This window comes from Bombus vancouverensis, chromosome 15 (assembly GCF_051014615.1).
Source record: "Bombus vancouverensis nearcticus chromosome 15, iyBomVanc1_principal, whole genome shotgun sequence".
NCBI classification, from domain to species: domain Eukaryota; kingdom Metazoa; phylum Arthropoda; class Insecta; order Hymenoptera; family Apidae; genus Bombus; species Bombus vancouverensis.
In genome coordinates, this window is record NC_134925.1 from 2,268,539 (window position 1) to 2,295,828 (window position 27,290).

Genomic DNA, 27,290 nt, shown 5'->3' on the forward strand with positions numbered 1-27,290 from the left:
AAACAGAATAACCATTAATATCACAATCTTGTATATTTACTTTGAAAATATCAAATAAGTTAAATGTTTAAGATTTGAAACTATATCTCTCCCGAATCCTTTGTTTACTTGAATAGTAAAGATCTTCGTAAAATCGTTTATATATGAAAAATTTTATGCCTAGCAGCATGAAAAATTTTGATATAATACAAAAAAATGTTGATCTTTGTTATATACATATTTTACTTCTTAGTTTAGTAAATAAAAGTGAGGCAAAATAAAGACTCCGTGGCGCAACGGTAGCGCGTCTGACTCCAGATCAGAAGGTTGCGTGTTCAAATCACGTCGGGGTCAATAAATCGTTTATCTTTTCCTTTTTTGAATTTAAATATAAATTGATCTACCTTTATTTTCCCAACAATTTTCTTGAAATATTTAAAAAATAGGCGCACGGTTATGTCAATATATTAAAATCCTTATAAAACAACTATTCGTAGAAATAAAATGAAATTTTTGGTTACAATAAAGTCCCTTAAAAATTTCTATTCATACTCCCTTTTTATGTTCTTTAGACAATTTTGCTCTATTAAATTAGAAATATATACGTGTACTACTATTTATATGAATTCCATAACGTATATGTAAGTATTTACGCATTTTCTTTACATCAAAATGCGGTGCGTACTCACATCCCGCACACAAGACGTGAAATATTAGGATAACATGAATGAATCACCTTTCTCCTCTCTCGTACAGTTGAGCGACATTCGCGCGGGCTGTCTCATTTAGCCCCTCCTAAGATTAGGCTAACATGTTAGTCAAGGAAGCTACTTTAGCGAGACTAACCCGTTTCCTCTTTCAATATATTACATGCTGCATTCCGTCCTCGAGTTTGATTTTTGGGTTTCCAAAATAATAATCAATAACTATTTTTATACGTTACTACATTTATTGTTGTACAAACTAATTGTGTAAAAGTTGATAAATTATTTTTGCTATTGATAGCAATAGTTTACTCCTCCATGATTATATGCAGTGGCGATCGCTCCATGAGGCCACCTCGAGTTCATTTGTCACGCAAGTACTTATCGTATCGAACATTAGTTACACATGTATGTAGAGTTGTATGAATGTCAAATTATTTACATTCATACTTATAATCCTCCAGTAAATCTGTAGTTAGTAGGTAGAATGGACATAATCAACAATTTAACCGATTCATGAACAGGAACGCATGATCTTCGGTAGATGTCAAACGCAGTGGATGATACCTCTATGCGTGTTATATTAGCCGCGGATTGGAAAGACACAATTTTGAGGAAGAGCCGAGCGGGCCTTAAGCACCTCTGTGACGTAGCAGTACTTCATTGGGTCACACAGCTTCTTTTCATTGTTTATTGATTCGTTAACCCTGTATGGTTAGAAATTTTGGCAAATTTGTGGTTCCAATATGTCTCCAATGTCGATACGCATCTTACCGCTTTAGAATTTTGCTTGATAATGCATTGTGCCAATGTCCTAACCTTACCTGAACGATATAAAGTGCAATCACGGGACAGTGACACCGTTTTTCCCCAAAATTGGAATTAATAATGTGTTTCTTACGTGTGCGTGTACGTACAGACAAAATTCTTTTGTAAATCTTAATCATTTCTTCGTTATATTTCATAAGAGTAATACGTAGCAATACTCTTCCAGCAGGTATTCGCGAATGGATCAAATCTTATTACGCTTTCCCCTAAAATTAACATGTGATTCGGAACACTGGTGGGGGATTTGCCTCTACATACATAGTTAAAGCTTTCAGTATGTATATAGGAACCTGCGTATACACATATACAATTCAATGCTTACACTAGCGCTTCTATCGGTGGCGTCATGAAATTACCGTTGGCTGCATGCGTTCCTGTTGAAAAAATTCCTCACGGGCGAAAGTCAAGGTATGACGGAATATCGTAACAGCATATGCGCCGGTAACGTTGCAATCACTGCATGATATCCTGATGCTAGGAGGGGCTTTGTGAGACAACCCGCGCGAAACTCTTTTCAACGTAGGGAGAATGGTAGCTTCCTGGTAGATATGTTTCTCGGGTAATTCGAGGCTTGCATGCGGGATGTGAGCACAAATCACGTGCTTATTAAGAATTAATACGTGCATATTAAGAAGACAACATCAGAAACGGTTGAGTTGTTTGAAGATATTTTTAATAGAATTTTTTTCTTTGCACTAAAGACATAAATACATAAGAAAAACTATATTTCGTTCCCATGTTTCGTTTTCATGTTTTCATTCATGTTTTAATTAATGATAATCTTCAAATCTGTTCTGTACAAAGCGTGCATACTAGATCATATTCTATTTGATGCATGATACGTATAATATACTACCCAAGCGTCCTGTTTTGCGACCCAGTTTTCAGGACAGTAAAAACAAATAAAAACAAAATCACATAGAAGCTCCGCTCCTCCAGCGGCTTAAACCAAAAAATTATATTAAACACGAAAAATGTAAAGCGCCGACACATATTATAGCATGGCTACGTCGTACCGTTGCGTATCGGTACCTTTGCCTAAGATATCATTACATAAATTCACCGTTTATTGTGAATACCAAAATGTATTTAAAATTGTATCTTGGGTTTAATAAACATCTTAAAAAAAAAAAAAAGCATGATACGTATAAATAAATAAATTATTATGTCATATGCAATATTAATTGTTCAAAAAATGACGTATTCACTTTCATTTATATTTCAATATCAATTTTATATAAAAATTCAATATTCTGTATATATATCATAAAAGATAATCCATTGTATTATGTATTGAAGCAATCGATGACACCAACGACTCCGTGGCGCAACGGTAGCGCGTCTGACTCCAGATCAGAAGGTTGCGTGTTCAAATCACGTCGGGGTCAAAAATTTTTTCATTTTTTAGCAATTGTAATACAATAATTTATATTATTAACAATATTTAAACAAATTTCGGTGTTGTAAGAAAAATGCGATATATAGAACATATAGCTTTTATATAGAATTAATTTTACAATATTCTTCATCGACGGTAGTCTTCGGCCCCTCAAGTCAGCACACAGCTGAAGGCAATGTCCCAAAAGAGAACCATGCGTCGCGTTGTTTCATTTTCCAAATCTCAACCGATGCTTTCAAATATCCGGAATCTGGTTATTGTTATGGGACTCGTTATAAAACTGTCGTTGGATCTGAACTAAGACCAATCTGACTGTCCATGCTATTCCGCATATTTATGCTTTTCCGAAGATATCCGATAAGTATTCGCTACGCTAAAGCATCCTAGAAGAGAAAGACATAGAATAACAGATAAAGAAAGTCGAAGGAATTTGCGAGACCCAAAACATTTTTGTAACAAAGTCATTCTTTCTCATGGTGGAGAATGGATTATATCGTATTATAGCCAAAGATTAGCTGAGCGTCTTAAAATAGCATCAGGAAGCGTAGTTGTAATTATACGTACTAAATATAGTACTTCGTAAAGCGTATATCTCTTACTCTTTAAATGTAAAATTTGAAATTTAATTTTGAATCCTGAATATTGACTTCTATAATAAGTTTAAACCGAGGCAGTCGTGGCCGAGTGGTTAAGGCGTCTGACTAGAAATCAGATTCCCTCTGGGAGCGTAGGTTCGAGTCCTACCGACTGCGGTTATGTTGTCTCAAAAGAGAGAAAGAGTAAATACTCTTTTGCTTTTACATGAAATGAAATATAATAGTAACAAATAATAAAAATAAGCTCTTTCTATGTAAATTTTATATTTGAACGTAACATGATATTATTTTGTTATGCCTTTTATTCTATTTATATTATAATTTTATTATATTCCTACACTTAAGCGGAAAATATAATTCGTAGAAAACAATATAGAAATATATTTCATTGTATTAAAAAAGAAACGAGATCAGTGTTTATGATAGAAATTTCATCAAGCGTGGCGCCGTGGCTTAGCTGGTTAAAGCGCCTGTCTAGTAAACAGGAGATCGGGGGTTCGAATCCCCCCGGGGCCTTTGCAAGTCTAATAATTTTTCTTTTGCGATTCACTGAAGTTATTATAATTCTATAAAATACACAAGACCTATATAAAGTTAATAAGATAAAGAACAGGGAGTAAAAATGATTTGAATATTTGCAGATCAATTTATTTAGTTGCTGTAACGTACAAAAATATTCATATTTGCACTGTAAATAAATAAATAAAATATGAAGATATAAAATATGGAACTTTTATCATACAATGCACTTAAGCTTTATTCAGATTAATCAAGTTATATGAATTAAGCAACTTGAAATCAAGTAACTAATAAGGAAGACTATAGAAACTTAAAGAAATGTTTCAAGTTGCTTCACTTCACGTAATTTGACTAATATGAAATGAGATTTTATATATCTTAGAAATCGAATTTATAACCATTTCCGGCAACTTTTACCCGCGCTACCGAAGGTGCTGCGGAATAAGAAATTCCTAATAAATTCTGAGCTTGGTGTTGTTGTTCTTGCTGCAACTGAATCTGTTCAGGTACCTGTAGATGATTACTATTAAACAAAAATCATATTTAAATTTTATACAATGCAGGACTCGATGTAGCTTTAGTATATCATTCTTACTTGTTGTGCTTGTGCTTGCACATGTTCTTGAACTTGAACTTGAGCTTGAGCTTGAGCTTGAGCTTGCCGTAATGCAAGTAATTGCGCTAATTGTGCTTGATACGCATTAGATGCAGAATATCCATGTAACTGGGCTTGCTGATATTGCTGTAACTGTTGATAATAAGCTAGTGCAGAAGTTGGATCAATTGAGGTTTGATAGGGTAGCGGTGCAGGTGCAGGAGAAACAAAAGTGGGTGCAACTGGTGCAGTTGCATAACCATGTGTGACAGGACCAACCGGAAATACACCTGATATGATAAATGTATGCCAGTTAAAACTAGTTCCTAAAAGTATCTAATATTTTGAATGTACTACAAACCTAAGCCAGGATTTTTGTAAGCAAGTGCATTAGCAACATTTGGAAGAACCTTTTGTGCTAAATGAGGATTTCCAATACTGGAACTAAACGATTGATGAGAGCTAGGGCCACTAAAAGCGAAGGCTGTTTGTGTTAAACCCGGTCTGATAAAGCTGAAAGATGCATGCTGATCAGAAGTGCCAAGCACATTTGTTGGTTTTACACCTTGAATGGGTGGTTCGGCATATACCGAAAGAAGCATAATACAAAAAAGTACTATGTATTTCTGAAAATAATAACTTTCATTAAAACATGCAATGAAAATAGTAACATAGCGGTACTTACCAACATTTTGCAGTTTTATAAGAACTTTCAAAGTTTTTCACTAGAATAAACGATAGTATTATCACCGACGAAAATCAAGCAGCTATTCTGACGCTAAGATACTCTGTGGGGAGTTATATATCGCGGAAGCAACCTGGTTGATACGTGAGTAGCATAGCATCGACACATTTCGAATACGTTGAATCACACTTTCTCCAAAATACCGAGATGGCACAGTCCATGAATAACAATTACTCGATATAATTTTCCCTTTTATAGAACATCGTGATTTTATGCACTATACAATAATTAGGTTTGTAAAGAACAAAAGAGACAGGGAGAAAAACTTCGTTTAAATTTACGCAATGGTCATTAGAGATCACAAAACATCGACGATAAAATTATCAATTCTTGTACATAAAATTTTAATGAGCACTTTGTACAGAAATATATACAAGATTTTAATTAAATACTATTAAAGCGAATACGTACAAGGCAGTGAAATATCTCTGTTTGATCCGCTTATGATCGTAACATTATTGATGAAAGTTACTTTCATCTACCCTAACGTCGAACTGATACGCAAACGATTTATTAATTGTAATCAGTTAGTCGTTCGTCGAATATTAAATAGATTATTTTACTGGCAGTGATTCGATTCATTTATGTCTCGTACTCATTCGGAAGTCTCTCTTATTTTTAATTGTAAAACACTTTTAAATTCCTTTTCATTTCTTTTAATTTATAATACTTAGTATGATAAAATGTTCTAAATTTTTATATAAGTATTATATATTATATACAGTATCCAATAAAAAAATCGCAATGCAAAGACGTAGTTATCTTAAATTTTATAATTTCGATATAGCATTTATACATATTATAATTGTAAGATTTTTATTGCTATGCATATTATAAAATTTTTCAAATTAGCATTAACATTTCCATTAGACAGCCAGTATTGTGCGTACCTTAATGTAGGTACAATTTTCAAAATAAGCCATTTTTAAGATACATTTGTTAAATAATCCAATGGTCTTAGCATTGATAAACCAACTAACGACATAAATTTGTGCGAAGTGACAACAAATGCTGCCTACCATAGCTTTGTTTTACATATTAGAGAAGTATGATTGGTAAAACATACCCATAGCGGTAGTTGCAAACAATGCAAAACAACTCCACCATGTTGCTAAACCTAATAACCCTCTATATACGTCCACAGTGAATATCTGTTGTACAAGAAATATTCTTAGTATATATATTAACATTATTAACGTTATTATTAACGTTAAGTATATATTAACATTATTAACACAAGAACTACAGTGCAACTGTTACCTGCTTTAAGGAACTCAGAGCAAGTTGAAAATCTTGCGCCGTTTGCGCAACAGTTTTTTCATTATCATGGGCATTTATTATGTTTGATAAAGACTTTGGTGGCTCATCAGCTGGACATTCTTCGAGTGACGGTCCTTTTAAAATCCCTTCCCATGTATAACCACCTGATATATAAAAGTAATTAGAAAATCATAATTGTAATTAATATAATATTCTAGTGATATCTGTATTACCTAGAGTTTTATACATGAATGTAAAAAACAAACATATGATCATCGGCACAATAAACTGCAAAGCCACAACGCACAAATAGTAGAATACTGCCGCAATCTGAAATTAAATATAAGAAAGGTATTTCGTATCGAGTAATTAATTATATTTTCTCTTACTTAATACTTAGCCAACCGAATAAGTAGATCTCCCCCCTGTAAAGTACATCGCTGCGTGACCGAACGGAGAGATCTCCCTTTTTGACTTTTGTAACGCGTTTTCCTTTCTTTTTTTTTTGTTATTATCAGTTATTATTTACCTGGAATTGTTCCCAATTAATTGCGCCACTTTTTCTGCTTTTATAAAGTACAGTATATAATAAAATACACCGATTTAGTGGTGTTAAAATTAATTAAAAAGTTACACTATCAGTTATAACTAAATAGAGTTATAATCGAACGACACCACATTGTAAAAAAATATTAAAATGCATTATAAATTTTTAATTTCACGTTCAAGTCGTGTTATTTATCTTTAGTCATCTTTAATGTTTTTAATTTTACCTATATTTTCTTATACTTTTAATATATACTCTTAATTTGATGTTTTGTATAAACAATATGTGAAGTCGTTAAATAAAATCATTACCGCAAAATATAATTGACCATTTAAGTAATTTTTAGACTTCTTTGTTTTTTAAGTAGTGAATATTAGTCCTCAATACTTGGAAAAATGCGAGGTGGACAGCGTATAGGTTGGCTTGTTCGAACAGGGTGGAAAATGTATACTTCACTGTGGCGTGCGCGGTTGGCTAAGTGTTAATATTATATATCACTTAATTTTGATACCTTTTTCTGCAAATCAACATTTGTAATTCTACCAGCTTCTTTCTTTTGATTCTCTAACCGTTGCATAGCTAGATTGAGATACGATTGCAAGTACATTGGCATTAATACAAATTTTAACAGAACTGCAACTATAATTGCAATTAATCTCATACTCTCAAAAGCCGAAGTTGTCATCCTGCAAAAATACATCTAGAAAGAGAAACTTGTATGGATAAGTGTATTGTAGTAATCATTATTTCTTAACTTACAATGGTCCATTCATACCACTAAATATTCTGACTGTAAGGTAATCTCTGCTTACAGGCTTAATCCATAAACTTACTAATAAAAGTGGAGAGGCATAACTGATGTTTGCTATTAACAATAACAACTTTTGATCTTTATAATATCTGAAATATATAATTTTTTTTAAATTGCATAATTTAAAGATTTATTTAATTTTAATACCTCAATGCATCCCAATGCATTCTTGACACTCTTAATCCTGGGAAAGTAAACAAAGAACCAAGTAAACCACACCACAAAGCAAGGAAGAACTTTACTACAATTTTTGATGCTGGCCCTCTATGAAAGAAAAGTTATTTCATGACTTTATTTGAATAAAATAAAAATACGATAATTTACAAACATTCTTGCATGAATTTTATAAACTTACGTAGAAGAAAGACCTTGATTATCTAGAAAAAGAGATGCACTATGATTGAAACTTGCATAAGCTTTATCCAATCCAATTTCAAGGTTGTTTTCATCAACAATAAGAACCATCATAGCTATGAGAAGATAAGCAAATCCAGTTACAATACATGTAGACCTTTCACCTATACTCTCCTCTCCCTTAAAGTATTGCACCCAAAGAGAAAGTAACACTTTACTAAATATTAAATAAGGAACATACTTTTTGAAGAGATCTATGTGCTATTATAATAATATAAATCAACTATAAAAAGGATACAATGCAAAACCCAGAACTAGTGAGCACCAAAGCATACTTAGATTAATTTCATCTTTGATTGGATATAAATAATTATATATCTGTGAAATGGCAAATAAATACAACTACAAAGTATCAATGGAAATACAGATATGAAGGAAAAGAAGGTATAATTACCAACCTCTGTCATGATATAAACTGCAGTAGCATAGATAGAAAAGTCCAATAACCACTGACACTCTGTATAATATTTTAAATGCACTACATCTAACGTAGTTATCTTAGCACTCTCAAGCGTGATATCCAAATTTCTAGGAACATGAAAAACATCTCCAACCTTCCCATTTTCAGTATGTTTACCTTTCTTGGGTTTCTCTTTAGGCACACCAGCAAGAGTTCTAAGCTGTTGATCAGTTGGATACAAGTAACGTGTCAACCTATTAGTTATAATATCTTTTGTTAATTCTAGATATCATATATAGTCAATATTCTCATTATTTAAAGAATTACCCAGTAGAACATAAAATCCATCTTGCCAAAGAAAAATGTGGAGTTACTTTTTGGATAACACTGACCATAATCAGTGTTATAACTAATTGAGCACCTAAGAGAGCCTAAAACATTTAATTATTTTGAATATAAAATCTTTACATATTTCTTAAATGTTGTATAATTACATATAAATTACCATGATTGAATAGATGAAAATTGAAAATAAAGGTGGAATCACCGATCTCACAAAAGTATTTGTTCCATCACGGAATTAGTAATTTCTTGGTAAATTGTTAATTAATGCTGAAAGACACAGCAATGAATTATCTTGTGTTTAACAGCGTTAATGTGTATTCGACCATTTTAAATGGCACATAATGGAATAGCTCATTTTATAAATAGTTGTAACCCCAAAAAACCGAAAACATCATAATCCCTTGCATATGATATGAGGTTATTTCCAGCTTCACCTATTCTATCTATAGAAAGGGACAGTTTTGGTCTGTGTTCGACAGTAGTAAGAACATCTAGCGGAGAAGCACCGAAATATATTAACGTTACCAAATCGGTCAGAACCGAATCGAACTTGTGCAATTACTAATACCCGCAGGTGAATACAAATTATGTAAATTGTTTAGAGGAAATGCTGGTCCCATGATAACATAAACTAGAAAATGAGTAATCAAAAATGAGGAAATACTTAATAGCAGTTTTATATATCAATACCAATGTACAAATAACAATTTTAAACAGTACCTGACATGTTTCACGTATTTCTATTTAACTAAAAAAACATCAAATTAAACGCTAATTGAATGACTAATTTTGTGTATTTTTTTACGAAACTTGATTTTTTTTTTTAGCAAATGTAAATTAGATTGGTATATTGTCAATATTTATGCACTTCTGCTGATCGACATCATCGTATTAATGCGAAACAATAACATCAATTATCGATCTACGTATGTTTTCAGAATCTGATGCGATCTCACATCTTGGAATTTCCATTCAATTGATTACGTAATAACATAATTATAAATAGACGATCTTTTGTTGAATTTATCATTTACATACGTCGAATATATGATTCACATCGCATTAAATTTATTAAAAGAAGATCGCAGAAATTAATTACGTATTACGTATTTTTTTATGATGTCAAGTATAAATTACTTTGATCGATAAGTTACCGTTTCTTTATATTAAAATAAAATACTCTGTATCACACAATTACTTTTAAAAATACATTTTCACAGTATAATGCAATTAATTTGACAGATACAGAGGCGCGTCAAACGGAAGTCTTATTTTGATCAAAAATACGCGCGAACCGTTTGTTTGGAGGAATAAAAGAAGCGGAGAAGCTGCCGATATAAAGAGAGGCCATCGATTTGTGCGATCAAATGTGAACAAGTGTTTGCCGACTGCAGACTGCGTACAAGATTCGTAAGTGTTCGCGCATATGTACGTACATACAGTTTTATGTTTTCAATTCTTTTTTTAAACGAAAAAGCGAACAGGAAAAACTGGTGTTTGCGATTAAAAAGTGTTTCAGATTAATTAAACGTGATTACGAATGATTGTATTTGTAAACGTAACACTATAGACTTGCTATCTTTGAAGTTTGTAAAAAATACTTTGTCCATTGCTGCTTTGTTCACTACTTTTGTAAAAACACTGTGGTCCACTGAAATTTTAAACACAACCATTTAACTAAATTAATTTTCTTATTAAAATTTTCTATTATAATTATATACAATTTTTGTACAGTAGTATTTGTAGTAAATGTTTACTCTATATGAAATTTGTACGATATTGTCGATATTTTTATATGATATTTTAATTGTCTCGAATGCAATTTAACGAATCCAATTCCATTATTATTCTGATTTCTAATTTCAAATCATTCACAACTGCATGATTCGAGTCTTGACACATCACGATAGCTATGGACTATCTCCTCAAAACAATTTAGTTTATTACACTATTCACGGAAATTGTGTAATTTATAGTGACATATTATCACGAATGAAAGAAAGTTGAAGGTCACGGTAATCAAATAGTATAATGCGATATCTCTGGAACATCGAAATTAAGACAAGTATTAAATACAGTTTTGAATACTGCATCCTCTATCTATATTTTAACTTTACGATCAACGCGTGACTATCGTGACTAATCGTGAAATTCTGACAAAGATAGCTCCATATAAGACGATCCTATGTAACGTTATTTATATACCTCCTAAGATATATCATTTAAAACAATATCCATAATTGAAAAATTAAATCGTGCATGAAGAATGAAAAAAGATATCGCGTTAAAATAATAGGTACAGTCGATCCTACAGATAATTATTTTTATTAAATCATATGTGGCTTGTATATAATGTTGAAATTATTGTGAATAATAAAAAAAAAAAGGAGATGCGTTTTCGTTGCAGGAGTCAGCGAGCAAAAATAACAATGATGACGCCAATTTTTGTGATTTCTGTCTTTTTATTCGCATTGACATGTCCCTGCAACGCGCAAGCTGATCAATCGGATTATATACGTTGTCAGAGCAACACAGAATGTCAACCAGGCTATTGTTGTACCATAGGTATTTATTGTTTTTCAATAAGATGTTAATAAATTAATCAAAGGTAATTATTAGTTTAAGAAAAAGGAATGTCGTCAACGTGTAATTCTAGGGGCAATGCGGTATAGTATACCACAATGTAAAGCTATGCAAAAAGAGGGAGAAATTTGTAGACCAGGTAACGTTTCAACGCTTAACGTGACCCTTGGATATCCAGATGGTTCTGTATTGACATTAAAGGATGTCTATTACATCCTTTGTCCTTGCGCCGATGGACTATCATGCGATATCAAAGAAGGTGTTTGCAACAAATTAAGCGAATAACGTGATCCAAATCGATTATCCAATGAAAATAAGAAACAAGATGGCTAATACAAAACTAAAAGGAAATATGTAATCGTTTATTATGAAGAATGACTGCAAAGAGTTGACTATAGTGAATGGTGATAACAAACAACCAAATCGTGGGAAAACCCGACTCGTAGATTGTCATAAATTGTATAATTAAATTATGTACCAAAGGACTAAATTATTTTTCTAATTAAAACTTATTGATAATTTGAAATTTCTTTAATAAGTGTAATCATAAAAAAAAATAATTTTAAACAATTTAAATAATAGTATTATTAGTACAACTGAAATTGTTTTAAGTACTTTAATGTAAGAATGTTGAATAAAAATAAAATATGTATGCATTTTAGTAAATTTTGATACATAATACCAGAGAGGAATATCCTCTCTGATAATACTACTTATTTCTTGATCGTAAAATCTTCTTAATCGACGGTAGCAGACGATAGCAACATTTAGTGTACGATCTTAGACATAGAGTTGGCTATCTTTATTACGCTATGACAGTGACAAAGATTTTTCAATGTTATTAAATTTATTATAATTGATAATCGAATATATTATTTTGTTAGTTTGTTTTTATATAAATAGAAGAAAATATTGAAAAAATATTATATTTTGCGGTATGGACAGTCAAGTGTGCAGAGATGGTAGATTATTAGATTTAATTGACGAGATCTGGCATAAAGAGCGTTTGCCTATTGACGATATTGTAGTGCCAAATCAAGAATTACCTGATCCCGAAAGTGACAACGGTGATTCTCATATGACACTAAAGGAATTAGAACAAAAGTGGAATAACCTAGCTTTAGGAACTCTCAGTGAGAACCATTTACATTCACCAACGCCGTCTCATAATTAAATATAGGTAATAACTTATTATATACATATAACGACTGGACACAAGTGACACATTAATAATTTATTTAAATTATGTTTCTACTATAGTGTACGTATTGTACGTATCTTATATTATAGATTTAAAAATGGAGTTTCCAAATGTTGGGGAGAGATGTTCAATCAAAGATTGCAAACAATTAAATTTTTTACCATTTGAATGCAATCATTGCCATGACTTATTTTGCAAGGAACATTTTCATATAGGTTCTCATAAGTGTCTAGGTTTGAAAGATAAGATCACATATACCAAAATAAGAGCACCAAATTATACATGTTCAGATGAATTGTGCAAAGAAACTTCACCCATTGAAATGCAATGCATCAAATGTAAGAAACACTTTTGTCTACGACATAGATATCATGGCTGCCTGGAATATACTAATGAAGAAAAAACAACAAAGTTGAAAAAATGGCAAATTCCAAAAAAACAATTTGCTGAAGCAAAAGCTATAGTAGATCAAGAAATTTCAGATACTTTGAAGAAATCCAAAAATACTACAATGGCCAATAAAGTATGTTATATCATTTAAATAGTTAACAAAAAATGTTACATATTTGTATATTTAATTATTATTTAATTAGGTAAGACTTATGCGTGTAAAGGGTTCTGCTGTTGGTTCAAAAAATGTACCAGTAAATGAAAGATGTTATTTTCTTGTATATCCCCCAACTACAATATCTAACAAACATATAGGACCATCTAAAGGTATTTATGTGAATATGAACTGGACAATTGGGAAAGCTATAGACTCAATAGCTGATATATTAAAAGTATCCAACAATAATAATGTAGCAGGAGCATCTAAACTGCAATTATTTCATCATATAACTGGTGCACTAATATGTAATGAAATGGATACACCATTAATAAAATTGCTTGAAAATTCGGAACTTATAGATGGACAAAGTGTTATTTTAGAATATTCAGATAGTATGTTTGTAGATACTACTTTATATAAATAAATATTTACAAGAAGTAATAACAATTTCTTTCCTTTTGATCTATACATTCTTAAAATATGATTTATAAGTATACAACAATTTATTGATAGTGGTAAGAACACAGTTTTAGAATAATATTTGTTTATTACAAACTAGATGGTTTTATATATATCAGTTTTACATTTACTCTTGATAAAAAGACACGCAGATGTACTATGTATGTACTTAATAAACAAATCATTTACACCAGATTATTGTCAAGTTTGCTTCAAATAAAACAATGATGATACTTTGACTTTGGCACTGGACGTTCTTTCCTTTTTTGACTTACTTCAATTACACTAATATAGCATAATAAAAGAATCAACAATATCGATTTAGAAACAACTATATACTTACTAATATCTTGTAATGTGCTTATATAAATGTTAAAAAAGATAAATATAGATAGCAAGAGAGATATTGAATAATATTTTTAACCATGTGCGTGTTTTAACCGTATCATTATTTTATTACATTTTGGCGAATTGAGTAATTGATACGTTATGAAATTATAAAAGTTTCACGTAGTGACACACACGGTGAAATTTTTCACAAATAATTATGTGAATATATAAAAAAAATATTAATATAAAAATCATGTATCTCTTATGAATTGAATCTACTTCTTAAACTATTTAATGTAAGTCTTTCGTAGGATATTTAAAGGCTTAATGTTTTAATACTTATAATATTATTACATATAATGTGCGAATAATGGTTTAAAGTTTTGATGCAAAAATTACCAACATATGAACTTTGTATTATAAATACATATATATAATAAATTATGTATAACGAAAGAATTAATATTTTTATAAAATCAATTCCGTCTTATACATGATTAATAGCATTAATTTAATTAATCTTATGTCAATTAAAAATTCTTCATATGTGAATAAGTTTTGCAACAAATTTTATATGTAACTAAATGTGTAGATTGAATAATATTCACTTTCAGATATCCTACTTTAGGTTGAATTACTGTACTTTAAAAGTAACCAGCCTATGATTATGCGAGTTATATAAAATTTCGAGAAAGAAAATATATAATTATCACTTAACAATTTATCGATATAGATTCGATAAAGATATAAGATAAGTTAGTAATGGAGATAAAAGGAAATAGTTATAAAAATAGAATAATATATAAAAGAAAATAAAAGCTAGCCTTTGCTTAAATATACATGAAAATAGTTTCTGAAGTAAAGTACAAGTCTGATCAAAGAAAGAATACAAAGTATGTATACAGAGATTGCAAAAAGAACAAGTAAAGTCATCCGGACATTTACATTTGTTTCATTGTCTTGGCCTCTTATTCGGCCACTGGCCACCTGCCTGCTGGGAGGAGAATGAATCTGATAGCGGTAGGTGGCCTGAAGTCAAGCTCAGGAATGCCAACGAGACTTTTGCAATTCAATTTGACCTTCCAATGTCTTGGCAAGATATATGACAAAAAGTTGACTAAGAGCTATACCTAAAGCAATACCAGCTATTGTGTACAAATTGCGTTCTGCCCAACTTCGTACAATTTCAATGCAACCGCTAGTCCATACTTTCTTGCCTGCTTCAGATACTGGTAACATTTGCACTTTATAGCCACACATTATATTCACAAGACCACTCTAAACATTTCAATAATGTTTTAAATTCCAATATGATCTCATTAACAAAATGTAAAAATTTGTACTTACTGATATGTCTGTAGCATTAATGCAACATGAAAATGGTGCGCCACAACGTTCAACACTAGGACTGGAGCAATTAAAATATTCATTCTTTCCCCAATCCAAGTATCCTTCTTGACTTAAACCACAACATCTAAACTGTTCATGAAAATATAGATTTTTTAAATATTATTAATTATAATAATATACCTTAATAAATGTTTGTTTATAAGAGTCTTTACTTTTTGTTGCCCAAAATCAATAAAATTTTGTAGATCAGGATCTTCCCTATATGTTTGTATGATTTTATCTGTAAATGACTCCTCCAATAATGATTGCAATGTATGTGGGAATACAAAACCAACAATTGCAATACCCATCTCAAGCAAGAAGAATACCAATAGACATAGTGAATACTGCAATAAATAAGTATTACTTGTGTGTTAATAAACTGCTTAATATAACAATATGTCTGATAATACTAACAAATTTAAGAAGACAAGTATTTTCGCGTAATGCTCCAACACATCCTGCAAAACTAACAACAAAGACTACTCCTCCAGCGATAACCATCACAAGTGAAATATTAAGGATCACATCATATACATTTTCTACTCTAACGGAACCAGTTGCTTGCCATTTATCCACAAATGCATATAAACCTACTCCAATTAAAAGGCCTCCAAATAACTGTACAACAAAATAAAACATTTAAAATTTCATTCTCATAAGATTTCTCTACATATAATAAGATTTTTTCATAAGATTTATCTATAAATAACAAATACATGTAATACATAATTTTCTGCTTACTGTCTGCTTATATTTTATTTATTAGTGATAATAATGATAAGATAATTAATAGGATGAGAAATATAAAATATTTACTAACCCAAAAAACAAAATTGAGCATAAATATCATATACTTCACACAAGAACTAACATAAGTGAAGTTATTTGTTCGCCGCCGATTATTCATCATGGTAAAGTAGAAATTGTTTTAAGAGTTATTAATTGGTATATACAAGAAATTCTCACTTTTAGTTATATATACAAATTACATAGATTGCATTACTTATTTCATAATTTCACTTATTCAACGCATATTTGCTACCTTCTTACTTAATCTTCGATGAACTATATTTAATCGTTCATGAAAAGGAAAAATATAATGCACCATACTTTGACAGCTTACTTTGCATCCGCCATTACACTTCTGTTTCTCGTATTCCTCGCATCCAAGTTTGAAATCAGCTGTCCGCGCATTCCACGTTTCAGTAATCTACATGCAGAATAGACAGAATTCATTTTTGTATAGATCACGTATAAACTGTCAAACGTAAAAAATTCTAAACAAGACAAAATTTCTAATGTTTGATTTGTTTAGAATTTTTTGATATTTATACTATACATATTCGAAAATATAAGATACTCGCTTTAAAAGGATGACATCAGTGCAAGACAGTAAGTTTGTGTTGTGTACTATAGTTCATAATTTAGAGGTTAACAGGACTATATTAATACATTCTTTTATATTTAATTAATAATAGATTACCGTAGTATCACATTATAAATATTTTATCATAATGATAAATGATGTAATATATTACTATTTATTTTTATATGATTACATAAAAAATAAATCGTTGTTTCTTAACCTATATAATGTAAACAACCAATTAATACTTGAAAACATAAATATTATATGCTTACAATAGTATTGAAAGTGCCAATTATATAAAATTTAATTTATTAAATAATTTATATTTATTAAATATTATAATATTTGCAGGATTGAAATTAAGAAGATCATATGATACTTGGAGTACTCGTGAACAACTATGTTTAGCTTCTAGTGTATTGAAGTCAGGAGATCAAAATTGGATGAGTGTATCACGATCATTAAAAGCATTTGTTGAAAAAGAAACATTGAGACCACCTGATTGGTTTTCTCAAAAATCTTGTGCCAGTCAATATGCATATTTATTGGAAAATGCAGATACCCCCAAGAGGAAGAAAAGGGAAAGTGGAGAAACTACTGGTGAATCAATAGTTAGAAGGTTAACGCAAGAAAGATTAGTTGAACTAAGGCAAATATTAGCTTTCCAAAAGGATGAATACCAACAGCTTAAAGCTGAAATAAATATGTTAAAATCTGGATCAATATCAGAAGACAAGTTACAAAAAATGTGGCTTGCAATGGAGCAAGAAGAACGGGAACAAGAACAAAAAGCAAGAGCACATTCTGCATGGTTAGCAAAACGACAACAAAAGCAAGAATTAAATTCATCACAAACAGGAACTACTATAATTCAACGTAAATCTAATGAAACTACAGTAGAAATTCAAGAAACAATAGAAAATACAGATGAAGATGAAAAGAAAGCCAGGGGGGGAAGGTCACCATTGTTAACAAGTCTATTAAAATCACCAAGTCCAACAACACAAACCCAAACCACAACTACTACAGCACAAGTAAGCTCTCCTACGATCACAAGCCTACTTAGTTCTAGTCCTAAAGTACCAAATTCTCAATTGACACAAAATGTATCTCCACAATTGCACCAGTTAGTTACTTCTGCAATTTCAAATATATCATCAGAAAGACCATCAGTTGGTGCACCAACCTTATCTATGTTATTAGAAATGCCTGCTAATGCACACAGGGGTCCTCTACCTAATTTACAATCAACTCCAGGTATGGTATCTCAACAAAATGTTCCTACTGAAGTTCACAGTCTTCAACCGCAATCTATGCATCAAGTTACAATACAAAATGAAACATCTGTATCTGCTCAGCCTCTTACAATTAGCACTCCAAATATGCCATCTACAGAAAGTATGGTACAGATTATAGATCATATAGATGATGTAATACGTAAAGATATAATGGCAGATGTAATAGACAAAGATGAAATCAATGAAATTATTGGAGATATAGAAGAGTTGATAAAAGAAGAAATTACTGGTAGTCCACAAACTATAGATACAACTACATCAACAATTAATACCCTTACTGTACCTCAAATTCAAGAAGTACCAGTGGTAACAGAACGGCCAGAACCCAGAGATGTAGATGAAGTTGTATCACTTTCTAATTCACCAGAAAGTGAAATGGCTATTGAAGAAATTGATTCCAGTACATCAAATATTGCAGAAATTATAGGGACAGTTGCTATTGAACCACAAGAACATAAAGTTATTGTTGCGGAAGTATCTGAAACCATACCAAGTGCATCAGAAGAAATAAAATCTGAAGAAAGTACATGTTATGAAAGAGTAACATTGAATGAAGAGCTGAATTGTCCTGAATTAGACACTCAGGATGGTGAAAATAGCAAAGATATTCCAATAGAAGAGAAACAAATCATTGAGGAATTTGATACTATGGATTCTACTTCAAATGTAGAAACTGAAGAAAATGATTCAAAAATACCTACAAAAGAGTTAATAGAAGAAATAGCAGAAGATGAAGTTGAAGAAGAAGAAGAAACTGAAGTAATTGTACCAGAAATTAAAGAGTCACCTACTAGTAAACTACAAAGAGTGTCCTCTGAAGAGTTAGAAAATAAAGGCAATATGGAATTGGATCAATTAGAAATGCATCTTGCTAAAATTACAGGTGAACAGCAAGATGTTCCATCAGCAGAAGTTGTTAGTGTTTCATCTGAAGTAACAAATGATCTTCCTAGTACCGAGGATACAGAAAAATCACAAGATATTAGTTTAATTTTAGAAGATGATGAAAGTAGCTCTGATGATAAAAAGAAGATAACAGAAGAACAAATAATAGAAAATACAATTGAGAGCACAGAATCTATTGATCTATCATTCAAAGAAGACCCTATAATTGTAGTCAAAGAAAAGACTATTATAGAAGTAAGTGAAGAATCTCCAGAAAAATCTCAAGAGGAACAAACAGAAGAAACTTTAGAAATTTATACAAATGAATTTAAAAAAGAAGATACAAAAGATTCTTCTGAAGATACAACAAGCTCTATTCTGCAAGATATAGAAATAAAAGAAGAGGAAATAGAGGAAACAGCAATTGTGGAAGATTGGTCAATCAAGGTCAAGGAAGATCAACTGGTATCTCCAGAAGATATAGAAACTTCAAAAACAGAACCTGCAGATCCTATTAAATCTGAGTTCGACATTTCCATTGTAAAGAAAGAAGAAAATACATATGAAGACTCAAAAGTCGAAGAGGAGACAAAAATTCAATTGGAAAATGCTGTAATATCAGAAGTTCAAAAAGAAGTTCAAATAAAAGAAGAGAAAGAAGAGAAAAAAGGTATAGATACTGAACAAAATGTAAAAAAAGAGCTAGAATCTATAATAAGTGCTGGAGAAGATACTGCTGAATTAGATGAAGAAGAATCATCATTAAGCAAGTTAAGTGGAGGACGTGCTATGAAAACTTATTCAAAAAAACAAAATGTTTGTATCGATAGTGAACCTGAAAATGAAGGTACTGGAGAAGGTGCAGATTATAGGGCATGGAAGAAGGCAGTCATGTTGGTTTATAATCGACTTGCTACACATAAGTATGCATCTGTATTTTTGAGACCTATTACAGAAGATCAAGCACCTGGATATCATTCAGTTATCTTTAGACCTATGGACTTATCCACTATTAAAAAAAATATAGACAATGGAACAATTAGATCTACGATGCATTTTCAACGTGATGTCATGTTAATGTTTCAAAATGCCATTATGTATAATAAACATGATACATTTATTTACAAAATGGCAGTTTCAATGCAGGAAGAATGTCTACAGCATATGCAGGTAAATATATAAATGTAATATTATTTTCTATGCATAATTACTATTTTCAAGAAATCTAACATCGTTTAATTTTGTTTAGATATTAGTACAAGTTACAGGGGAGGGAACACTCAGGAGAGAAACAAGAACTGCAGCAAGTAGTAGTAGTGAGGCTAGTGAAAGTAGTATAAAAAGAAAAAGAAGTCACATCACTCCAAGTCCTCATGATACAGACAGTCCACGTTCAAAAAAGCGTAGAAAATCAGAGAATGATTAAGGACATTTTTATATTTATGTATATACATATGTGTAATGTGATACGCATTAAAGTTCTAAAGAACTTTATTGGGAAGGATGAAAGAAATGATAAATTTATCCTATCAGCATTAAAGAATGATACTGGACATTTAAGATGTTTGAGATGTATGAAAAGAAATACAGTAATTTGAAATTCTACCTGTTAGAATTATTTTTAAATTATAATAAAAAATACAAAAATAGATTTTGTATTAATAATTACAAGGTTCATTCAATTTATCTTTTAAGACTTTATTACAACTATGTACTATAGTATAATGAATAACAAAAATAATTATTTGCAATATATATGTCGGAGATGGAAAGACAGCGGCATTTCCCGTCCGGAATGTTGGGAAAAACCCCAACACACTAGTCCAGACTTTTACTATAGCAGCCCTTAAGTAATAAAAATAAGAAATAGTCTTAATGTTCCAATCTGACTTTATGACGATGGGTTTGGGCTCGAAGTGACATGGTAGGTCACCGGACGTAGCCACGGTCACGGGAGGGACATGTACCTGACAGAGGTATGAAATGATTATATGGCTCTCCTTAAAAACAAAGATTAACCCGAGAAGCGGAGACAGGAGTATATAAGGGCAGCCTCTTTTGGATTACGAGAGTTAGAGTTAGAGTGTTAGAGTCGTTGGACGAATTGCCGATTGAGTGATCCGAATCGAGTAGTACGTTGATACTTGTCCTCCCGTGGATCGTGGATTCGTATCGAACCTGAATTCGTTGTCACCATCATCTCGACCATCCTATTACCATTACTCATAGCCTCTTGTAGTGTCCACATTCGTACTGATAAATATTGGCTACATCCGCGATGGTAAAGTAAGTAAAGGTTCATCGAACGCCCCAAAATGCCAACCTGTCTCCGACATATATATTATTTTAAAGAAAATGTAACATTTTTATTTTAAGGAAGATATAATAAAGACATTTTATAAAGCATAACTTTCTCTTAATATTAAAAAACCAAAAAATGTATTAAATAAATATTCCAAATTATAGCTTATAATGCAACTTGTTCTACCATAATAAAAAATGCCTGCCATTTATTTTCAATGGCTCTTCTAAACATTAAAATTTTAAACACAAAGTACAAAAAATCATCAGTGTAATCAAACATATGTAGAAAATTTAAACTTTATAATTGTATAACTTATCAAAATTTAAACAAAATTCATAATGGGCTATTATGCTAGCGGTGATACTCGTAAAACGATACAAAATTCCGAGGATGAAGGTTATGAAAATCAATCATCTTGTACCACAATATCTGTTGGGGTATTAAATCAATTAAATGTTAATGACAAACAATATTTTACATTTAGAATTTCTCAAGATATTGTAAGTTACTATTATCAAAAATATGCCTTTATTTAAAGAGAAATATCTTTATTTTTAAGTCACCGGCATCAACAACACCACCAATATCCGATGACACTGATCGACCGTTTTGGGCTGAAGATGAATTAAGTAGTTCAGAATCAAAGCAGCAGTTAAACGAAAAACAGAAACGTAGGCGTAGTTTGTCTTATCGTAATCGTGTTGCGATACACAGAAGCCGGTCTTTACTTTTTCAATCATCAAGTTCTAGTTTAGATTCGCTATCTGAACAAATTTCATCTGGAGGTACTTATTAATATAAATATTATACAAGAAACACAAGAATCGTAGGTTCTTTGTAATTTTAACATAATTATCATAGTTCTCAAGCAGGAACAATGTACAAGCCAATTCAGTATAGAACTACACAGCTACAATAATAGAAAGAAAAAATATGCACGTAAAAGAGGAGCTCCTTTTTTAAATAACGATAAAATTATTTATACAAAATGTAAAACTTCCAATCGAAAATAAATGCAGAAACATCACTCATTTTTAATAGATAAAATGTTTCACTAGTAAATTGTTTATCATCGTTTATATTGTTTAAATTACAGCATATCATAATTCTGATAAATCTGTTTGCTTCCTATCACAAACTAATAAGAATTCTATGTATAAAATTATTTTGGAATACATATATAGATAATTAAGAACCTGAACAAATTATGAGCTACTTTATAACCAACGAGCAAGGAAAAAATGAGTATAGGAAGTTTGACAAACTTCGACTCCGTAAGTTCTTTCATTGAAATTAATAGAATTTATTTTTAATAAATATTCGTATTAATAAATACTCCTTGCATAAATTATTTCTATACGCAATTAATATTGTTAAAATACACATGCATATATATAGTATATATACAATATTATCGCCATATTGCATGTTCTATTGCGCATGGTATATTTAAAATTTGAACTTCAAATACGCCCAATGGATTACTTATACAATTATAATATCTACACGTTCATATTCTTCTTTAAATTTCAGAATCAACAATACATCCCGCTTTTAGTTTAACCCTTCTGGGTTTTTGTATGTTAGTTTTAATATTATTAGCATGGAATTTCAATAATATGATAAACCAGGATATTGATAATCACATCCTTCACTTATATTCGAGACAATCACTTTTACACACAGTGTCAGACAAATTTTTGTCATTCGGTCTTGATACATCATTACTTCGTGATATGAAAAGTCTTCCAATAAAGGATAGCAAATTTATAAATTTAGCTCGACTTCTTGGGCCAGCCTATGTTCGGGTAGGCGGTACGTCTGCAGATTGTCTATACTTTAATCAAGTTGGTATATTATTTTATCATTTATGAAATTATCATATATATAATATATATATATACATATTTATTTAAAAACACTTAGATAATAATTTATATGAATTATATTGTATAGACAAAAATAGTTTCCGAAAAAGTAATTAATCCGGTAGACGGCCAAGATATAAGTAATTTTACTATTAATGAGACAGACTTTGAGAATTTATACAATTTTGCGATAGAATCAAAATTGCGAATGATATTCGATTTAAATGTATTAATTAGAAATGTTAATGACTCTTGGAATGATGTTAATGCTAAAAATATAATCTCATTTGCCAAAAATAAGGGCATGACTCTAGACTGGCAATTAGGAAATGGTAAATGTTTTATTTACTATTTTTTTTTAATATCATATTTTATTATTCAATCTGCTTATCTTTTAAATAGATTTGATACGTAATAATAATAAAATTTCAGAACCAAATTCTTTTCATCATGTATTTAATAGAAATGTTAATGCAACTCAACTTGCACATGATTATTGTCACTTGAGGGAATTATTAGATGAAATGGGATATAATAAAAGTCTTCTTGTGGGACCAGAAGTAAATCATGTAGAAGATACAATTCATATGGGAGAGCAATATGCGAAAACATTTTTAGAAAATGATAAAAATAGTGTAAACTATGTTACTTGGCATCAATATTACCTTAATGGAAGAGAAGCTCAACTAACTGATTTTATAAATATTTCAACTTTTAATTATTTGCCAAAGCAAATTAAATCCATGCAAAAAGCAATTATATCATCAGGAGGACTTATTCCTATGTGGTTATGTATGTAATCATATTAGATTCTTTGAAATAAAATTTCAAATTTAAGTGATGGAAAAGAATCTTTTTGTAGCAGAAACAAGTACAGCTTATGGTGGAGGTGCACCAAACCTATCAGATAGATTTGTAGCTGGATTTTTATGGCTCGACAAATTGGGATACAGTGCCAGTACAGGAGTAAATGTTGTTACTAGGCAATCATTATTTGGTGGAAACTATGCTATGATTGGATCTGATCTTATACCAAATCCTGACTGGTGGGTTAGTGTAGTGTATAAGAAATTTGTTTCAGAAAAAGTTTTAAAGTTATCACCAATACCTCTTGAGTATTTACGATTGTATGCACATTGCACTCCAAAAAAAGCATGGACTGGCAGAGTTCCAGCAATTACAATATATGGAATTAATCTAGCTAACTTCCCTATTCGTATTACTATTCAAGGAATTCCTGTATTTCACAGAAATGCTAAAGTTTATTTATATGCACTTACTTCTGACAAACTACAATCAAGGTATGTAATAATTATTTTACATGAAAATAGATTATGTAACATTTTATTTCAAATTTTTTTAGGACTATAAAAATAAATGGAGAATTATTGAAATTGGAATCTAATGGAAATTTACCACCATTCCGACCTATAGTATTAGAATCTACAGAACAAATTACTTTACCACCCTATTCCATGATATTTATTATAATACATAATGCAAAGGTTCCAGCATGTTATACATAGATAATATGCAACAATTTCAATTAAATTATATCATATATTATGTATACGTGTTCTATACATTAAAAATTTATATTATAGAATCTCATAAAACATTTTTACAATCATCACTAACTAGAATAAAGAAAAATTAATAAAAGAATTAAACAATTAAATAATTTTTTATAAGACATTACTATATCTTATATATACGCATTTATGGATTTGTGTGAGCTCGCGTGTGCGTATTATATATATGCAAACAACTATATTATTCAATATATGCATCTTATTACGATTAATGCATAATATTATTATAATACAAAGCATGATATATAAGATTTTTTTATAAACCTTATGCATGTTTCAATCAACTATCAATATATCACAACATTGTTCTATTGTTGAAAGATACATATTTAAAGTAGTTACTTATTTATTCACTAATACATGGTATTGTGTCCTTTGATAATTATAAAACAAAATTTTCTTAGAAATTATATATTGCAAATACTACAGAAAGAAATACTATAATACACAAAAAATATATAAATACTGAAAGTAGTATAATATTAGATAAATGGAATGATTAAATTCACTATTATCTAATAGCAAAATGTTATTGCATCAATGTTATAATTGTTAAATGAAAAATTGATAGCATTAACAGCATTAATAAATTTTAATGCACATACATTCTACATGTACAAATTACCAACATGACATTGAAAATTTATTTGACAATTGATTAGATTACGAGATACTATGGTATGTATGTACACAATATCTTTAATTATTTAATATTATTATATTATTCCTGAGCTGAAATAGTAATTGTTTTTCCTTTGGGGTCATCAAATCTATCCATTGTACGAATATCTATAATCATAGTAAGAGCCCAAATCATAATTAAAGCTAATATAGCGGTAACAAATATTCCTGTCCAAATTGGAATTGTAGTAAAACCGACACAGTCATATGCATCATTAAATGCAAATATTTTTGTGCCATTAGTCTTTTTGTCTGGTTGTGGATCAAGTTGCACTTGTAAACCTGTTATATTTAAGGCTGTATCGCCATTTTTGAATGTAATAATTTGTGAACAATGATAAGAGAAATTAAATGGAAAAACAATATCTGTATCTGTTGTTAAAATTTGTGGATTACCAGTAGAATTTGCATTAATATAATGTGAGTAATTAATTGTTTTGAGTGTATAATATCCTGCAGTTCTAACTTTAAATATAAAAACAAGTTCATTTTTGATGATAGCACCAGATCCTGTAAATGTCATAGTTAAATTATATGCAGATGTTTTTGGATCCGATTCTTCAGTAATTGTAGGCTTAAGTGGAAGATTTATTACAGCTTTGTCTTTTTCAGGCTATCAAATAAAAGAATTATTATTCACAAAGATGGATTAATTATGGTCATAAAGATCATTAGGTAAAATACTAATAATTAAAATTACCTGCAATGATAATGGTCGATTAGCATATAATAACACTCTTGCTCCTGAAATGACAAAAGATGTAGTAGTATTGTCTGCATCAATGTCCCTTTTTACTCGTTCAGAACGTCTATAACTACAGGCTTTCCCTGTGAGCATAGCTATCAAATTAGGGCTAGAATCCTTTATCGTCTTGTATGTATCTGGGATAACATCCAAATTACTAATTGGCACAATCAGTAATTGTCCATCAGATACAGAATCCACATAATCATTATAAGTTTGGTTGTACAAAGGTAAGTCTTCAACAGTATTCACTGCTTTCTCAACAGCAGGAAAATAACGTAAAGAATCACCACTAATAACTTCCTGAAGATGCTAAGAGATTGTACAAATTATATTAATATTCAAGTCAACAAGTAAATGAGTTCAACTATATAACATTATAAAGTATATTACAATAACCTGTTTGTATTTCACTAAATCTTCAATACACAGATTATCTTTTATATAAAGAAGAACTGGAGGTGAATTTTCTAATTTTTTACGCAGGTAAAGACCAAATTCCTCGCTGGTAGTCTTTAAAAAGGGATTCACTGCATTTGTTAAATCAGAATTAACTGACTCACCCCATAGCAATACAGGTACTGCATTATCGGCGCGTGAAGGTAAAATTTGAAATGCAACGTTTAAGATAAAAACGAAACAGAAAACATTACAAAATTGTGTCATGATAGTTTTAGTCAAACACAACTGGGCGAGTCAGATAAGTACTGATCGACTGCGATCGAGCAGAATGTAAGGTAACAGAGCACCTGACTAGGCTAGAATCATATGACAGACGTCACGTGATAACTTTGTTTCCGGTTTTCAAATAAACCTTCATTCCAAATTAAGCCATTTCATTTTAAGAAGTTATTCATCAAGCTAAGTGAAATGTGAAAAATTATTTCGTA

The 27,290-nt window shown here is 30.6% G+C and overlaps 8 protein-coding genes, 1 long non-coding RNA gene and 4 other non-coding genes across 17 annotated transcripts; 8 read left to right on the forward strand and 5 right to left on the reverse strand.

Annotated features, from left to right (window-relative positions):
- Positions 1-261: 261 nt before the first annotated feature.
- TRNAW-CCA (transfer RNA tryptophan (anticodon CCA)) lies at positions 262-333 on the forward strand. The gene has a single exon. It is a non-coding gene; the product is annotated as a tRNA-Trp (tRNA).
- A 575-nt stretch (positions 334-908) lies between these two features.
- LOC117164458 (uncharacterized) lies at positions 909-1,720 on the reverse strand. Its single transcript, XR_004465675.2, has 2 exons — positions 1,508-1,720; positions 909-1,390 (listed from the first exon to the last, which is right to left on the reverse strand). It is a non-coding gene; the product is annotated as an uncharacterized LOC117164458 (long non-coding RNA).
- Positions 1,721-2,827: 1,107 nt separating this feature from the next.
- On the forward strand, positions 2,828-2,899 carry TRNAW-CCA (transfer RNA tryptophan (anticodon CCA)). The gene has a single exon. It is a non-coding gene; the product is annotated as a tRNA-Trp (tRNA).
- A 681-nt stretch (positions 2,900-3,580) lies between these two features.
- On the forward strand, positions 3,581-3,662 carry TRNAS-AGA (transfer RNA serine (anticodon AGA)). The gene has a single exon. It is a non-coding gene; the product is annotated as a tRNA-Ser (tRNA).
- Positions 3,663-3,948: 286 nt separating this feature from the next.
- TRNAT-AGU (transfer RNA threonine (anticodon AGU)) lies at positions 3,949-4,022 on the forward strand. Its single transcript has one exon. It is a non-coding gene; the product is annotated as a tRNA-Thr (tRNA).
- A 116-nt stretch (positions 4,023-4,138) lies between these two features.
- LOC117164396 (uncharacterized) lies at positions 4,139-5,540 on the reverse strand. 2 transcript variants are annotated; one of them, XM_033347411.2, is made up of 4 exons: positions 5,306-5,540; positions 4,982-5,246; positions 4,621-4,910; positions 4,139-4,535 (listed from the first exon to the last, which is right to left on the reverse strand). In XM_033347411.2, exons 1-4 carry the CDS (start codon positions 5,309-5,311, stop codon positions 4,404-4,406), a joined length of 693 nt encoding a protein of 230 aa, XP_033203302.2. In that variant the 5' UTR covers positions 5,312-5,540; the 3' UTR covers positions 4,139-4,403. The 2 variants fall into 2 exon arrangements, with proteins under 2 accessions (XP_033203302.2, XP_033203303.2); XM_033347412.2 differs by having other exon boundaries at positions 4,413-4,548.
- Positions 5,541-5,685: 145 nt separating this feature from the next.
- emei (transmembrane protein 161-like emei) lies at positions 5,686-10,105 on the reverse strand. Its single transcript, XM_033347401.2, has 12 exons — positions 9,863-10,105; positions 9,303-9,773; positions 9,125-9,228; positions 8,796-9,051; positions 8,636-8,715; positions 8,339-8,554; positions 8,131-8,247; positions 7,932-8,072; positions 7,684-7,858; positions 6,859-6,955; positions 6,626-6,789; positions 5,686-6,516 (listed from the first exon to the last, which is right to left on the reverse strand). The coding sequence occupies exons 2-12, from the start codon at positions 9,303-9,305 to the stop codon at positions 6,397-6,399; spliced, it is 1,473 nt and encodes a 490-aa protein (XP_033203292.1). The 5' UTR covers positions 9,306-9,773; positions 9,863-10,105; the 3' UTR covers positions 5,686-6,396.
- On the forward strand, positions 9,662-12,391 carry LOC117164397 (uncharacterized; the record flags this gene model as incomplete). The annotated part of the gene is given in 5 exon segments (XM_033347414.2): positions 9,662-9,716; positions 10,081-10,126; positions 10,385-10,552; positions 11,550-11,707; positions 11,799-12,391. Coding segments are annotated over 5 exon segments (687 nt in total), but the record flags the coding sequence as incomplete, so codon positions are not given.
- Positions 12,392-12,764: 373 nt separating this feature from the next.
- Positions 12,765-13,923, forward strand: LOC117164394 (AN1-type zinc finger protein 1). Of its 2 annotated transcripts, none has more exons than XM_033347405.2 (3): positions 12,765-12,905; positions 12,986-13,449; positions 13,520-13,923. In XM_033347405.2, the coding sequence occupies exons 2-3, from the start codon at positions 13,024-13,026 to the stop codon at positions 13,898-13,900; spliced, it is 807 nt and encodes a 268-aa protein (XP_033203296.2). In that variant the 5' UTR covers positions 12,765-12,905; positions 12,986-13,023; the 3' UTR covers positions 13,901-13,923. The 2 variants fall into 2 exon arrangements, with proteins under 2 accessions (XP_033203296.2, XP_033203298.2); XM_033347407.2 differs by having other exon boundaries at positions 12,767-12,905; positions 13,016-13,449.
- On the reverse strand, positions 13,870-22,254 carry LOC117164393 (tetraspanin-33). 2 transcript variants are annotated; one of them, XM_076624576.1, is made up of 6 exons: positions 22,078-22,254; positions 16,781-16,867; positions 16,072-16,275; positions 15,828-16,001; positions 15,613-15,744; positions 13,870-15,543 (listed from the first exon to the last, which is right to left on the reverse strand). In XM_076624576.1, the coding sequence occupies exons 1-6, from the start codon at positions 22,252-22,254 to the stop codon at positions 15,307-15,309; spliced, it is 1,011 nt and encodes a 336-aa protein (XP_076480691.1). In that variant the 3' UTR covers positions 13,870-15,306. The 2 variants fall into 2 exon arrangements, with proteins under 2 accessions (XP_076480691.1, XP_033203295.1); XM_033347404.2 differs by lacking the exon at positions 22,078-22,254 and having other exon boundaries at positions 16,478-16,794.
- On the forward strand, positions 16,896-20,856 carry Brd8 (Bromodomain containing 8). The gene is made up of 3 exons (XM_033347389.2): positions 16,896-17,049; positions 17,378-20,379; positions 20,459-20,856. Exons 1-3 carry the CDS (start codon positions 17,031-17,033, stop codon positions 20,633-20,635), a joined length of 3,198 nt encoding a protein of 1,065 aa, XP_033203280.1. The 5' UTR covers positions 16,896-17,030; the 3' UTR covers positions 20,636-20,856.
- On the forward strand, positions 22,159-25,063 carry LOC117164389 (heparanase). Of its 2 annotated transcripts, none has more exons than XM_076624574.1 (7): positions 22,159-22,299; positions 22,611-22,788; positions 23,048-23,361; positions 23,471-23,714; positions 23,815-24,174; positions 24,245-24,683; positions 24,746-25,063. In XM_076624574.1, exons 2-7 carry the CDS (start codon positions 22,722-22,724, stop codon positions 24,906-24,908), a joined length of 1,587 nt encoding a protein of 528 aa, XP_076480689.1. In that variant the 5' UTR covers positions 22,159-22,299; positions 22,611-22,721; the 3' UTR covers positions 24,909-25,063. The 2 variants fall into 2 exon arrangements, with proteins under 2 accessions (XP_076480689.1, XP_033203287.1); XM_033347396.2 differs by having other exon boundaries at positions 22,172-22,299; positions 22,699-22,788.
- Positions 24,711-27,155, reverse strand: LOC117164392 (uncharacterized). The gene is made up of 3 exons (XM_033347402.2): positions 26,800-27,155; positions 26,356-26,712; positions 24,711-26,268 (listed from the first exon to the last, which is right to left on the reverse strand). The coding sequence occupies exons 1-3, from the start codon at positions 27,064-27,066 to the stop codon at positions 25,696-25,698; spliced, it is 1,197 nt and encodes a 398-aa protein (XP_033203293.1). The 5' UTR covers positions 27,067-27,155; the 3' UTR covers positions 24,711-25,695.
- Between the last annotated feature and the right edge of the window lie 135 nt (positions 27,156-27,290).